The sequence below is a fragment of the Alternaria novae-zelandiae genome (assembly GCF_023758075.1).
Source record: "Alternaria novae-zelandiae strain BMP 2774 chromosome Unknown scaffold_1, whole genome shotgun sequence".
NCBI classification, from domain to species: Eukaryota; Fungi; Ascomycota; class Dothideomycetes; order Pleosporales; family Pleosporaceae; genus Alternaria; species Alternaria novae-zelandiae.
Genome location: NW_026056961.1, coordinates 514,550 through 528,806, shown reverse-complemented (window position 1 = coordinate 528,806; position 14,257 = coordinate 514,550). Strand labels below are relative to the sequence as shown.

Genomic DNA, 14,257 nt, shown 5'->3' with positions numbered 1-14,257 from the left:
CATACGTGCTCTCGGGATAGACTGAAGGTTTGATGTACCGCGTAACCACTTCAAAAGTGATTTTCTGCAAGTTCTTGGGTAGTCGTTCGAGGAAAGTGAGATCCGAGCGAAATTTCCAGGCAGATTGGTCTACTTTCTCACTTAATCCCGTGAGTTTCGAGCGAAATGCGTACTTAGAGGAGTCGCATTGTTGCCATCCATGGAAATCGTACACGCTCAGACTGAGTATCTGCAGTACTGGCGGGAAGGTCGTCAGGTGATATGTAAATTGCTTGGTACATACTTCTTGCTGTGGGTGTAGGCAGATGACAGTGTACTTATCCTCCTCCAGAGGTTTTCCCACCCCTTCCGGATGGCAATTGATTCCAGTATTGATCCGTACGATTCTCGCTTTGTCGAGACGAAACAAGCCTAGGGGCATTGCAGAGGGATAGATCGGCGTAAAGAAAAAGTTGTTTTGCCAAAAGATGGCTTCCCTGTGGAACTGGTGGACACACTCTTGGAGCATTCGTTTGTTGAGCATCATCCACCCTGGAAGACCCTTGCCGCTGTGCCATTTGGCGTCTTTGAATTGTGCCCAGTCCGAGGGAAGACCGTCCGCATGGAAGGATTCATCGAAAGTCGTCCAACGGACGGACTCGTCTCCATTTTGGGTATACTGAGCCATGACAGAGGTGTTGTAGTGGCGAAAGCGGATTATGGTCCCCGCAAGAGTGTAATGAAGAATTCGTTCTCTGATGTCTAGCGGCAGGGCGAAGAAAGGCGAGTCGCCGGTGCTTTCGCTTTGAGAGGTTCGCGCGCTCTTACGCGTACCGCTGCGCGTGCTCCTGCGCGTTGAGGTATCTGCATCATGAATGCCCGAGAAGAGTTTCTCAACCCATTTCGCGGGTTTGGCCTTCTTTTCTAATACCTCCGGCAGTACGAGACGTTTATGATGAGCTGGTGCCATGGCTGGTATCGTAAGATTGGTGGTTGAGTGCAAATGAGCGCGTCGTGTGTGCAAGTGGGGCATATTAGAGCCCCTGGCAGGGATGGTTGTTGGCGTGCCAACCTGAGTGAAGGGATAGCTCTTGGCGCGTCTTTTAGGGAAGCAACGACGAACATGGCGGCAACAGACACGGCTCTGTGAGACTGCTTACATATTCCCACAGAGTGTGATAGAGCCTTCCAAGCAGGGACACTGTACTCAAAGCTCATTCTAGGTGCAGTCAAGCTGTCTGGAATAGAAAGCCCAGTCGCACTTCTCACGCAGTATATACGCCATCATGTTGACGGCAATATAAAGTATATCATTCCATCCAACGCCTAATGTTGATAATCCGGAGTTGAACACATCAATTGTGCCCGCAAGTCTTCATAGCTATCGAGCTCCTCCGTGAGCATTAGCAAATCCACACGACATCACATCCGCATGCACCTCTTCAGCATGCGCAACCCTCCTTAGGACCCTCCGTCCGTGCGCTGCCTAGGTTCACCCGCGCATCCTCTTGCCTGTTCAAGTTTGTCTGTCCACCCACACCACGAGGCCCCTTCAAGCTCGTCTCTGGGATAGCATTTGCGATGGCAGTGAAGACCTCGGCAACGTTATGCCCCGTCTTTGCACTCGTCTCGAAGAACAGCAAGCTCTCCTCGTCTGCGTATGCCTTTGCAGTCTTGCTAGGTACTCTCCTCGAGTCGGCTCCATCCTCTGTTGGCTCGTCCTCGCCCTCAGCTGCGGGGGCGTCATCTGCATCTTCTGGGTTCTCTTCATCGGCGGCGGTCGCGAGATCGAACTTGTTTCCTACGAGCGCGATGACGATGCCGGGGGAGGCTTGGCGGTGCAGTTCGGCGACCCAGTGCTGGGCTTTTGTGAGGGAAGAGGGCTTTGTGATGTCGTAGACGACGAGGGCGGCTTGGGCGTTGCGGTAGTACATGGGCGCGAGCGAGGCGAAGCGTTCTTGGCCTGCGGTATCCCAGATCTCAAACTTGATGGTTCGGGTTGGTAGGTTGCATTTCTGCGTCAAGAATGCAGCTGTCAAATGGTACGTTAGTCATAGTTTGGCAGTATGGGGATGCGGGTGGTTGTTGAGCAACATCTCCGCTGTGGCTGTGTACGTACCTCCGATAGTAGGCTCTTTGTTCTCTTGAAAGTCGTTGTTGACGAAGCGCATAACGAGAGATGACTTGATGGACGTCAGTTTAGAGTCGCGATGAAGCCTTCCTACTCCGTACCTTTCCAACGGCTGCTTCTCCTAGCAGTACGAGCTTGACGCTGCTGCTAGGCTTGGGTTGCGCGGAAGCGTCCGCCATCGTGAAGTTGTGATAGGGCTGTGGTGCGGTTTTTGCGGGGGATTAAGCGGTGACTGAGGTTCTAAAGACCTGGAGAGTGATGGACGGCGGTTGTTTGCGTCGTGATGAGGCGATAGCGGTTGCGATGTTGCAGGCAGATGCTTTGGAGATCGCCGAGAGCAGTGACGAATTCGTGCACGTGACTGACTTACTAAGATCGGAAAGTACTTGGCGTGCGAATGCATTCCGACACAACTACTTCAATCTGGCATATCGATGCTGTTTCTATCGAGAACCCGTAGACAGAGCTCATGATGAGCGTCATGATTCCTAAGTCTTCTACGCTGGTGACTGGAGCATCTGCATCACATCAACTGCTCGGCAAGACCCATCTGGACTGCGGATACATTACCTCCAGAGCTCTTAGACATGTCGACCTGAAGAGTGCAGTCAGGCTTGTTGAAGTTGCAATTTGAGGCACAGCCAGAAACTATGCGATGTGGAAATGAACGTCGCTCTTAGCTGCTTTACCAGCCCCTACGAAGCATCGTTGAGATGGCCTCTGCTTCTTGTTGGCGACTGTGTGTGAGAAGACACTAGATGCATACATACATGGCGGTCTGTTACACCGTCTCCACATGAAAACATACAGCAATGTTCGTTTTCACAACCGTTTACCACTGGAGAAGTATGTTAGTACAATCCGCGGACATCCGCAAAGCCGACAAGGCCCGCATCAAACATGTCTCGGTATAAAGAATCACGAAAGCACACACGTCACTGTGTGTGCATCTGGCCAGCCCACGATGCATGCCGAGGATATGCCACTCCGATGCAGGAACTTAACTTTTTTTGTATCAAGTAATGACTGACGTCACATTGCTGACGTGAAACTTAGCTGGCACAGATCCGCACAGCCCACTCTCACCGTGACCGTGGGCGAGTTCCGTCCCAAACCAAGTAACTTTTGGACTAAATCTTGACACGTGCAACCAGCAAGCTCAATCCTGGTTGACGCGGAGGTTTTGTCCGCGGTGGACCTGACTCCTCACTTGGGCCGTTAAGACACCGGAATCTGTTACTCGACGCAGTTATGTGCAACATGCAATTATTATACCATAGTACAGTGATGTGAGGATATGCAGGTTGTGGCGTCGTCGACCCCTCAGCTAAGGCGCGCAATCTCGCAACGAAGCTATTCCAAGGCCGTGGGACTCCCGAATCGGCAGGCGCGAATTGCACCCCTCTAGCACCTGCATGGGCATAGACACCACCGGAACGTCTTACACATGCCCAGTGTACCCAATTCCAAAGCTGCGGACCGCTCAGTTTGATGCCAGACGGCTGCTCTACCGTAGGTGGTTATTGGTGGTGAGAGGCTACACCGACAAGTGGATACTACGCGTGTATGGCATTCTGCTGCCCGGACTCCGACGACAACGAACAATGCCATTGCCAGTGAGTATCCGTCACTGTGGCACTCTCTGCATCCCTGCGACAGGCCACGATCTGGACCCGTTGATCTTAGCCGATCGCAGCGGTGGTAGGACGACAGGTGGTCCAGCTATGAGCGCAGGAGCGAGCGGTTTTATTGTACGGCTGGCAGGCTGTCATGTGTCTTTGACTGTGTGGTGCAGGTGCTGCACCACTCAACACCCAGCGACCCCACAGCAGCGAGCAAGACGACAGGGTGGTGGCTTGCGCGATAATGTGCAGCACAGACGCCGTGTGCGCGACCGATCGCGATGACGCCAAGCCTGGTCTGCTATCCGAGCGGTTTGCGAGTGGGTGCCCAGGTGAGTGGAGTCAGATAAGTCTTTTGCCATCAGTCGCCAGAATGCAAACTGCCCATTGTCTGCAATGAGGAAAAGAGAGGGTCGCGCAAACACCTGTTGGCAGGCGATGATCTCTTGTGTAGCGCGCGCAGCCCGACACAGCAGCGATCGGCTCGCCTTAGCCACAGCACTCCAGACAAGCGCTCGGTTCCCCGTGTCCTTGATCCGCCCGAACCGGACTGGCCCAAGCGGCCATGGGCAAAGTAGCTCGAGATCGGCGTTCCCTATTGCGGGACCAGGTGTCTTGACATGAAATCACGCTCGAATCAGGGCCGCGGGGACTCACACGGTATGGCGCACTAACGAGGGGCCTCGAGAACCTGCGTTGCGCCAGGAACACGCACAAAGGGTTCCTGGATTTGTGCATGGGGATGCGCAGGAGAGGCAGCAGAGGCAGCCAGAGTCAGAGGTGTCTGGAGCAGCAACATGGGTGAAACATGCAATCAGAGGGCGAGGGCGATGGAGCGCTCCCTGCCCGCCACGGCCCCGTGCGGTCTTTAATAGGAGCGGCAGCATGGGCGGCCTCGTTTGTCGCTTCAGCCACGGCATTGCCGCGTACCTTTTGAGGAGGAGGCGGCCGGGGTCTCGCTATCAGTCACGTTGGTCGGGCGTGGGCTGTGAGCGTCCGGCTGACCCCAGATGCCGCGTGCCATGTTTGCGACCAAATAATAAAAAGTTCCTGGCCGCTGCCACCGCTGCACCCATCTCACCCACTTCCTTAACCTTGATTATTACCGCTGCCGGGTCTGAAACGGGGATATTTGGCCGCATTTCTGAGGCTGCGAATCGAGACTCTCTGTTGGACACAGTAACTCCATATCAGAAGCTCGGGCATCACCCCACTTGTCGAATAGCATTCCGGGACCTGTCCACACGCTTTATTTTTGAAATCAGCGCCTCTCCAGCTAGCAGACGCCTCTCGCACACATCTTGGATTATTATTTCTACCGCCCACGCCTGCGCTGCCCTGCATTGTCTCTCAGCCGCATCTCGCTCTATTACCTCCGACACCTCGGAGGCTGTGCAACTCTCCGCTGCCTTGCTGACGAAGCGGACAACAAAGCAAACACCCGGCCGGCGACTTTTTTACTGCAAGCATGACTGTCCACAAGGTACTTATACACATTATCCCAATTGACCGCCCCGAGTTGCGCTGACCGTGCCGCCTGCCAGGAGCCCATCAACGTCCGACCCACCAGCCAGCAACGGCACTCGTCGAGCACCATGGCCGGCTCGCTCCCCAAGAACCGCCCGCACTCGCACTCGATATCCGCCGCCAACCTCAACCCGGCGCATCGCGTCACACGCCGGAAGAGCATGAGCCAGACGCCTGCCTCCAATGTCGCGGCCATTGCGGCGGCGGCCAAGGGCATGTCAGGGGCGCCGCTCGAGGGAGGCAGCAGCAATGGCCTGCGCCGCTCGTCCAAGCCGACGTCGCAGTTCCGGGGCCCCAACATGGCCCTCCACTCCACAATGGCGTCGAGCATGCCCGGCAATGGCGCGCAGTTTGGGCCCAGCAGTTATGGCGCTGCGGCGGCTAAAAGCGAGGCGCTCACCGACGGACCGACACTCGCAACCATGTTGGAGCAGGACAAGGCCAACTCCAAGTCGCGGAACCGTCGCGCGAGCGAGGGCTCTCGCCTGTCCAAGGGCGACGGCAAGCGAAGTGGTAGCGATCTGAGATGTGAAAAATGTGGGAAAGGCTACAAGCACAGCAGCTGTCTGACCAAGCACCTGTTAGTAACCCTTGGCCGACTATGGCCCTCCCACATACTTTCACGACTCATGACGAATGCCCTTTCCTCTCTCGCACGCACACATAGACTGCCATGCCTCTTGATAGTTCCGCGTTGACTTTTCTTCTAGTTGGGAGCACACGCCTGAATGGCAGTACACATCTAAGCTGCTCATCTCCAAGCACCAGCAGGTCCAGCTGCTCGAGGCCGCCTCGGTCCTCGTCGCCATGAACAAGGAGAGCGACGGCGAGACCAGCGACCGCTCGTCCCCGCCCGCCTCGGGTTCGTCTGACCTGCGTGAGGAGTTGAGCTCCACTGAAACTACCCCGCCCCCGCAACTCGACGACCATGCGGTAGGATCCTACCCTCACTCCCACTTTGGCACCCGCTCCCTTAAGCGCTACTCGGCCAACAGCTCCGCTTACAGCCAATCCTACCAGTCCACCGTCTTTTCCGACAATGGTAATGGCCACCACTATCGCCAGTGGAGCAACGTGTCTGACCGCCCCACTACGTCAGGCACCTCGGTTGCCGGCTCCTACCATGACGATGCCAATGACCATGCTGACCTCGCTGCCGCCGTCGGCCTGCTGAGCTGCTCGTACGGCACCCCCAAGACGGGACCCGTTGCGCTCCCGCCGGACGTGCCACCCGTGCCCCCGCTACCAGCAAAGTATTTTGACCTGAATGCCCGTACCCTGTCAGGTAGCACCACCGTCACCGCGCAGCAGTCGAGTATGCGCAACAGCTACCGCTACCACAGCGAGAGCAAGGACGTCGACATGGACGACGACCACTTCGCCGACGAGGAGGACTACCGTTACTCCAACTCGCGCAGCCGCGGCCGCATCGACGAGGACGACGACGAGATCTTCGGACGGATGGAGGAGTAGGAGCCTTCCGCGCTCGACACGCCCTTACGACGTCCCGACATCTCTTGCCATGTTTCTTTCCATCGCCTCCATTTCCCACCGTACTTCCGGCCCTGTACCACAAACCAAATACCAGCCATTTAGCAATCTATCTCCGCGAAGGAAAAAGACGCAGCCTGCACACCGAGGAGAGGGCCGTCACAACCCCGACGACGCCCTTGAGGTTAAAGTACAGGTCAATCATCCGAACCTGTCGTCTTTTGCTCACCTTTGCGTCGAGAGCCTAGCACCTGCAACAAATATCCCGGAGTTTTTTCTCTTTTCCTTATCTTTTTTTTTCTTGATCAATCTTCATCTCTTCACCAAGAAACCTCAGCCTATTTTAACATAAACCCATATAACTTTACAAATACTTTCGATGACGAGGAGGACGGGAGACCTATCATGGCTGCGCTGGATAGCGTGGCCTTGGTGCGAGGCGAGGAGAGGCGAGGGGTCTTTCCAATGTGTGTATGGTCCAGCCATCTTCTTGTATATTCGGCTGTGGAGGAAACCTTTTTTTCGAAACGAACCTTGAGGATGAGAGGAATTAAGATTGAAATGCCAAATAAAACATCTCAGTCGAAAGGGAAGAGTGCCCAACGTGCGAGCGTATTTGCTTTGAGTGAGGAAATCGAAGTGCTCCCGACCGAGCAGGACCCCGTTCGTATAAGAAAGCCCAAAGCTGACGAGAGACGAAGAAATTGACAACACAGAGACGGGAAAGAGAGGCGGGGGCAACCGGTCCTTTTTCACAACCCAACCCAACGTTGGGTCGCCGAGATAAAGCGCTGAGACGGAGCTGAGAGCTGACTGGAAAAGCGGCCAAGACCATTGAGGTTGGGGGGAAAATCGTGCTTTACCTTCCTCAGTTGATAGCTTAGTTTGGTCACACCATGATCCGGGGCGCCGGGAGAGCGTTAGTACCCAAACACTGGGCTAGCTTCGTTATTTGCTGGAGATCCGACTGGATGGCTGGATGGGATGGTTGCTTCCGGGCTGAGAGGTAAGTAGGAGGGAGAGGCGTTAAGGTTCTTAGTGATGGTTGTTTGTTACGTCGACGGGATATCATCGTGATATTTGTATGTTGGCTGTCAATAGGCGCATGTTTGAATGGTTGGGTTGAGTGGACGGGTAGGATACCCCGCTATGCTATGCCATGCCATGCTACCCCACGGGATAACAATAACATCACGTCAAGAGCTGATCGTGATCGTGACACCTTGGCAAAAGCTGAGTAGAAATCAAGATGACAGCATGTTGACATTGTTCCTCGGACCAGTCCTTATACACATCAAAATTAGCTGACGTACACCTCCAACAACCTACCTCCCCTTCCGTCCCCCGTCCCCCAACACACATCTAATCAGGTGTGGATCGACGACGATCGCAAATCCTACGTTGTAAGCGAGACCCCTCAGCGTTGAACATGCTGAGTGAGGCGGGTCGACAGCATCGCCAACTTCCTGTCTAGGGAACGTGAGTGCGTTTCAAGTTGCGTGGTTGTGGAGATGAGGATCTTCGATCTGTGATGGGGCGCGTGAGGACTTTGTTGGTTGGTGGGGGGACAAGGCTGGGAAGTGGGGTATCATGTATCGTGATGAAGGAAGGATGCGAGGACGCGTGGTTTGTTGTGGGTTTAGCTTGGTGTTGGTGGGTGGTGTGGGTGGAGGGATGGGTTTGGTTGGTATCGTGATGTTTGTTTGGCGTGTGAGGTGCGAGGTCCACGGGTTGGTTTGGGAAGGTATGACGACAGATGATCTGCGGCTTTGGGTGGATGGGGAATGGAGGGGTATAATGAAGCATAGAAGATGAATTGTTTATAGAGCGATGCTGCTATGCGTACACGAATGTCAGCATGAGTACTTCCATGTACGATAGTCCGCCTGCCGGTCGTTGTTGTCATTGTCCAATGCCATCCTGTCTTGGTGTATCGCGTTTGTTTATCGATGAGAACGAGGATCGGAAATATCGAAGCTGCAATAGGTTAACATTGAACTTCTTCAAGGAACAACAAGCAGTTGTTGTATATCAGAGCAAGGCTGTAGGAACTGAAACACCTGACGCGCATGAAGCTGCATGAGAGGCAGGAAGAGGCCATCCCAGAGCACTAGCAGAGCTATAGCGTAGGTATTCATTGCCCAAGAGTGTGCGTGTAGGTATGTGTGGGGTTTCTCGAGGGGAGGGAAGATGTATTGCGGGTGATAGGTGATGGATATCGTCCAGTCGGAATTCGAAACTAATGATATGGTTAGCAGTGTCTGCACAGTCAAAGGTATGTAAGTATCGGACGATGGACGAGTCGAACTATAGAAAGGAGAAGACTATGCTCGATCGACCAAAGCCGAGGGGCAGGAAGACAGCTTACCACGCACAGCTTTGGATGAACAGACGCAAGAGAACAGGCTGGGTATATAGTCGAGGGATGGTTGTGTGAAGGGTTGGAGTGTCACTCAGCTTTGCGGTCGCCATGCGACATCGTGCAGTGTCGCTCCATGTCCATATCATGCAAAAGTCTGCGCCTGGCGATTCTCTGGCCATCTCGAAGTTCTTCCTAGTCTCTTTTGGATCGCTTGAATCTGCGCAGTCGTGGGTTCGTCGGGCGAGGATCATGGTAGACACGATGGCATTCTTGCGGCAGCCGTGGGGGCAAAGAGCCTCACTTACAAGGTATGCTGTACGTAGCTTACCAGAAGATGCAGACGTCAACGGGAAAATTCGTTATACCTCACCTCACGCTAGCACGGCCATGTGGCACGATGATACGTGAGGAAGGTGGGGGATTTGAGGTGGGAAGGCGCCACGCAATGACGCGCGCCTTCGTCTTCGCTGTGCGAGCTTTGCCCGAAGCCTTTTGCGGAAAAGGAAACGACGCTTCCGTTGAAGACTAAACAGGTTTGCCGCCTACATCAATGTAGAAACATGCGAAGTGGGTGATCCAACGTCAACGTAGGCTCCAGATGTGACAGGGAAAGACTGTACGTAGCATCGCAGACAAGTCTCGCTAGACCGAGGCCATGAAGATACCCATAAATACACGATCTTGCATTGAAGATGGTGGGTACTTGTGAAATCTTCAGGTTTGGTGGGTCACTGAGCATCGTGCCTTCCGGATTTGAAGCATCTATACAAGTCAAGCCGCGTTGTGAGAGACTGAGGCATATCAAAGGTTGAATGAAGCAAATGGTAATGAGACGCAGCAGATGGCTGGCAATTAGAAAGACATAAGTGCCTGGGAATACTCGAATATCAACAGATCTTTTGATGCTCAATACGAAGTGAGGTAGCTGAATTGCCCATCTCAACTCTGGCTGGCTTCTGAGTTTGTCTGAGCTTGTGCTGTACCACGCATCGCTGTGTAACCTTCTGGAAATAAACTGGGGCCCGTGCTAAGGGGTTCATTGCAGCATATCATCCAAATATCTGGTAGACGTGTTCCTGCAGGATGCGCATGCATGTTGAGTACCCGGTGACGAGCAGCGGACGCTGTGCGATTTCATCTTAGACATGTGAAATCCGTCTCTGATGGAGTCATATTCGATCCGGGGTCTGATTGAGATACATGCAAACATAGAACCTAAGACAATGGCTTTGTTGTTGTGGGGATGGAAATAGATGTGGCTTCGGGCATGGCGTCACTCACGACCCTGCAGATCCGCACGGTTGCATGTTGCGGCTCTCCGGCGCTCGCAACACTGCGACCCAACACATGCTAGACAACTCGATGCCCTCCGACGAGCGCTGACCCACCCTTTGCTCCAATGCACCCGGCCGTCTCCATACTTGCCGATAATGTCGTCAAATACCACCACCTGCTCGCCCCGCTGCTCTACGCCATCCTCGCGGCCGTCGCAAACGTGCACACACCGGTCCAGCATTCGCTGCTCATAACGACGATATCCTGGCTGATAGTATGGGTGCCGACTGTCTTCTGGGTGGGCATATATTCGAATAGCGACAGCGTCAAGAGGAGAACGAGCTGGCTGGCTGGCGCACTGCTAGGCCTGTCTGTGATATGCGACCGCGCAGCATGCGATAAGCAGGGCATTTGGGCGACCAAGGTACTTTCGGACGGGATATAGGGACAACATGCGACCGTCTAACAGCACTTCAGGCCCTTGTTCCCCTCTTCACCGTCCTGTTCTCCGAGAACCAATTGGTCGCAAAACACCTCGCCCTACCCACCTGGACCATTCTCGATGGCCCTGCAGCCGAAACGAAGACCTCTCCGGAGCGACAGCCTCACACCGAGTCATACGGGATACTGGCAGTTCTCGTTGTCTCTGCGAGTGCTGTCCTAGGCATCTATGCAGTTCCTACTACGGTCGCGCTCGGTCTCAGCAGTGCCATCTTCGCGGCTACTGGCCTCGTCCTGTTTGAGTCTACCATACAAGCCGCGACAGAAGAGGGCGAGGGCGGCAAGCGAGGGCTTGGGTCTGCGAACGCGAATACGTTGCGGCGCGCCTCGGTGAGTGGTGCCTCAAGGCCGCAGCGACTGGCTGCGCTCAGAGACGTCGCAGTGGCCATTGCAGTTGTATGCGGAATTGCGTCTATCCTTACCGAGTCATCATTGACTGCAAGCACGATATCCTGGGAACCTGTATACAGAGAATATGACCGGGAGTGGAGGGATGTGCACAATTTCCGCATCCTGCAGCGCTTCTTGTGGATGTTGCCGGTTCACACCACTGTAAATGTTCTTGTTTTCGTTCTGGTACGTACTCTCTTCCACATTACTGTTGAACTACCTAATTACGCTGCCCTGATACCAAACGCGGGTCTGGCGTCCTGCCGCGTCGTACCCGTCGCCATGGCTTTCACCCCAGCTTTTGCTTTCAGGTTCCAAGACCAGAGACGTAGCTTTCACTCTCAACGCACTGTCAAAAGATCAAGCTAATTAGCCGATAGATCTCTCAATATGGCGCTGTAAATACCTCTCTGTTGGCCATATTCGCTCACCTTGCTGCGAAACTACACTTCGCCCCGACCTTTTCCACCATTTTGTTTACCCTCATTTACGACGGGGCGGCGCTTGTACACTTTTTTGAGTCGTCCGGATCTCCCATTATCATGGATTCGCGGCGCTCTATGCGACTGCGTCGCTTTATCTTCATCGTTATGGCTCTTGCAGTGGGGTCTCTACTTTTCGGACGTTTCACTGGACCACCAACGTATCAACACATCACGCATGGTGTTCTTACCGACATACCACTTTCTCCGCCTGGGATGCCACTTGCTCCGGTATCGGTAGATATGACCAAGGGTCATCCAGCTGCGCAATTAATTGACGCTGCAGAGGCAGACTTCCAAGGCACCCTTAACCGACAATCCAAGTCTCTCGCTGACGCGGTTCGAGAGTACCGACGCAGGAACGGGATCTCACCACCTCCGCACTTCGACAAATGGTACGAGTTTGCGACGCGCAACGGTGTTGTGATGATAGACGAATACGACACGATCAATGAGATGCTGCTACCGTTCTGGGCGCTCAAACCATCGACGATTCGGTCGCGCATTGCGAATGCGTTAGGTCATGAAGATAGCTCAATGCTTGCAATTGCGATACGCCATGGCGCTGTAGAGAACTTTCAAGGTGGCGATGAATGGCAACAACAGGCTACCATTGGCATGATGAAGCAGTTTGTCCAGTATCTGCCCGATATGGATCTGGGCTTCAACTTGCATGACGAACCGCGAGTCGTCGTGCCCGACAATCTGTTGTCGTCGATGGTGGCAAGGGCGAGGGACGAAATTCTACCGCGTACTGCGAAGAACACCGCACCTCGCAATACCTTCTCCGCTCGTCCAGAAGACTTGAGTGATGGTACGCGATTTGCTGAAGTTAGCACGACCAAGTTCAATCGCTTTGCGCATCAACAGACATGGACGCATTCGCGGCTATCGTGTTCTCCTGGTACTCAGGCCCAAACTTTCGAAGACTACGCTGCCGACAACTTCACCGCGTATGCCGCCAGCGACCTTGGCTTCATCTACAATACGACTGCATTTTCCGACATCTGCAACTCGCCCTCTTTCTCGTCAACGTTCGGATTTTTCGAGCGCCCCAACGCCTTCAGTATCATCCATGAGCTGACACCCGTCTTCTCGCAGTCGAAGATCTCAAGCTTTCAGGACATCCTATACCCCAGTCCATGGTACTGGATGGGCAAAGTGGGCTACGACGAGACACACGACACAACCTGGGAGAACAAAACGAACAGCCTCTACTGGCGCGGCTCCACAACAGGAGGTTTCAGTCGCAACGGCGGCTGGCGACGTCAACACCGCCAACACGTCGTCCAACGCCTCAACGCGCCCGACACCGCCAAAGTCCTCGAACCCGTCTCCAACCCCACCTCAACCTACGCCGTAACCTCGATCGAGCGCAAAGCCCTCAAAGACCTCATCGACGTCCACTTCTCGCACATCGGCCAATGCGACCCCGGCGACTGCGACGCGCAAAACGAATTCTTCGACGTGACCGAACGCGTCGACGGCCAAGACGCATGGTACTACAAGCACCTCCTCGACATGGACGGCAACGCGTTCTCCGGCCGCTTCTACAGCTTCCTCAAGTCCCGCAGTCTGACGTACAAAATGGCGCTGTTCCGCGAATGGCATGCAGAGTGGCTACGGCCCTGGGTGCATTATATCCCCCTCTCCCTCCGCGGCGACGAACACCTCGATCTTGTACGGTGGTTCAGCGGTACGCAGGTGTTTGACGAGGATGGCGATGGCGTTGTGGAGAGAGTCAAGGCGGATGGAAGCAAGAAGGGCGGTAATGGCGCGAGTGAGGGGGAGAAGAAGGCGAGGCTTATTGCGAAGAGGAGTTCTGAGTGGCATGATCGGGTGTTGAGGAATGTGGACTTTGAGGTTTGGTTCTTTAGGTTGCTGTTGGAGTATGGGAGGGTGGTGGATGATAAGAGGGAGGAGATTGGGTTTGCGGGGCCGTAAGGATGGGGGTGAGACGTGGTGAGATGGAGGGTGTGGAGGGGAAAATGAAGGTTGGATAGATGGAGTTGGAATACATTGCTGTTCTGTTTGACGTGTTCTAAGGATTGTGCATTTGATGCTTGGTGCGTTTAGCTGATGTGTACGCGCGACTAGTGGACGCCGTGACTTCGTTACGCAAATGCGTTCCTGTTGATGTTGAACCATACGGCGTCATTCTTTGATTTACCCTAACTTATCAAATGCCAGACATGAAGAAGATCGCGAGGCCAACTTATTGTCAATTGGTTTGCGACGAAAAGGATATGGCTGCTAAAGCGCAGCCCGATACTGTGCAGATGTTATCATCAGGAATACCGTGGTCCGCATCTAGAGCGAGACAGCAAGAGGACAGAACTGGATCCAGTGCGCTAGATAGCGGCGCAGACGCACACTAACTAGTCCGCCGAGCTTGCATGACTACGAAGCGCAGATCTAGATACTGATATTGGGCTATGAGCCCAAGCAGCCTAGCTCTAGCTGTAGTAAGGCTATCTATGCCTCTGATGAGGATTTG

The 14,257-nt window shown here is 54.2% G+C and overlaps 3 protein-coding genes across 3 annotated transcripts; 2 read left to right on the top strand and 1 right to left on the bottom strand.

The window, feature by feature from the left end:
- Positions 1-1,421: 1,421 nt before the first annotated feature.
- J4E88_000140 (uncharacterized protein) lies at positions 1,422-2,289 on the bottom strand (the record flags this gene model as incomplete). The annotated part of the gene is made up of 3 exons (XM_049393821.1): positions 1,422-2,011; positions 2,099-2,162; positions 2,212-2,289. The coding sequence occupies 3 exons, from the start codon at positions 2,287-2,289 to the stop codon at positions 1,422-1,424; spliced, it is 732 nt and encodes a 243-aa protein (XP_049259650.1).
- A 2,911-nt stretch (positions 2,290-5,200) lies between these two features.
- J4E88_000139 (uncharacterized protein) lies at positions 5,201-6,732 on the top strand (the record flags this gene model as incomplete). The annotated part of the gene is made up of 3 exons (XM_049393820.1): positions 5,201-5,215; positions 5,277-5,839; positions 5,970-6,732. The coding sequence occupies 3 exons, from the start codon at positions 5,201-5,203 to the stop codon at positions 6,730-6,732; spliced, it is 1,341 nt and encodes a 446-aa protein (XP_049259649.1).
- A 3,779-nt stretch (positions 6,733-10,511) lies between these two features.
- J4E88_000138 (uncharacterized protein) lies at positions 10,512-13,704 on the top strand (the record flags this gene model as incomplete). Its single annotated transcript, XM_049393819.1, has 3 exons — positions 10,512-10,811; positions 10,865-11,464; positions 11,659-13,704. 3 exons carry the CDS (start codon positions 10,512-10,514, stop codon positions 13,702-13,704), a joined length of 2,946 nt encoding a protein of 981 aa, XP_049259648.1.
- Positions 13,705-14,257: the final 553 nt, after the last annotated feature.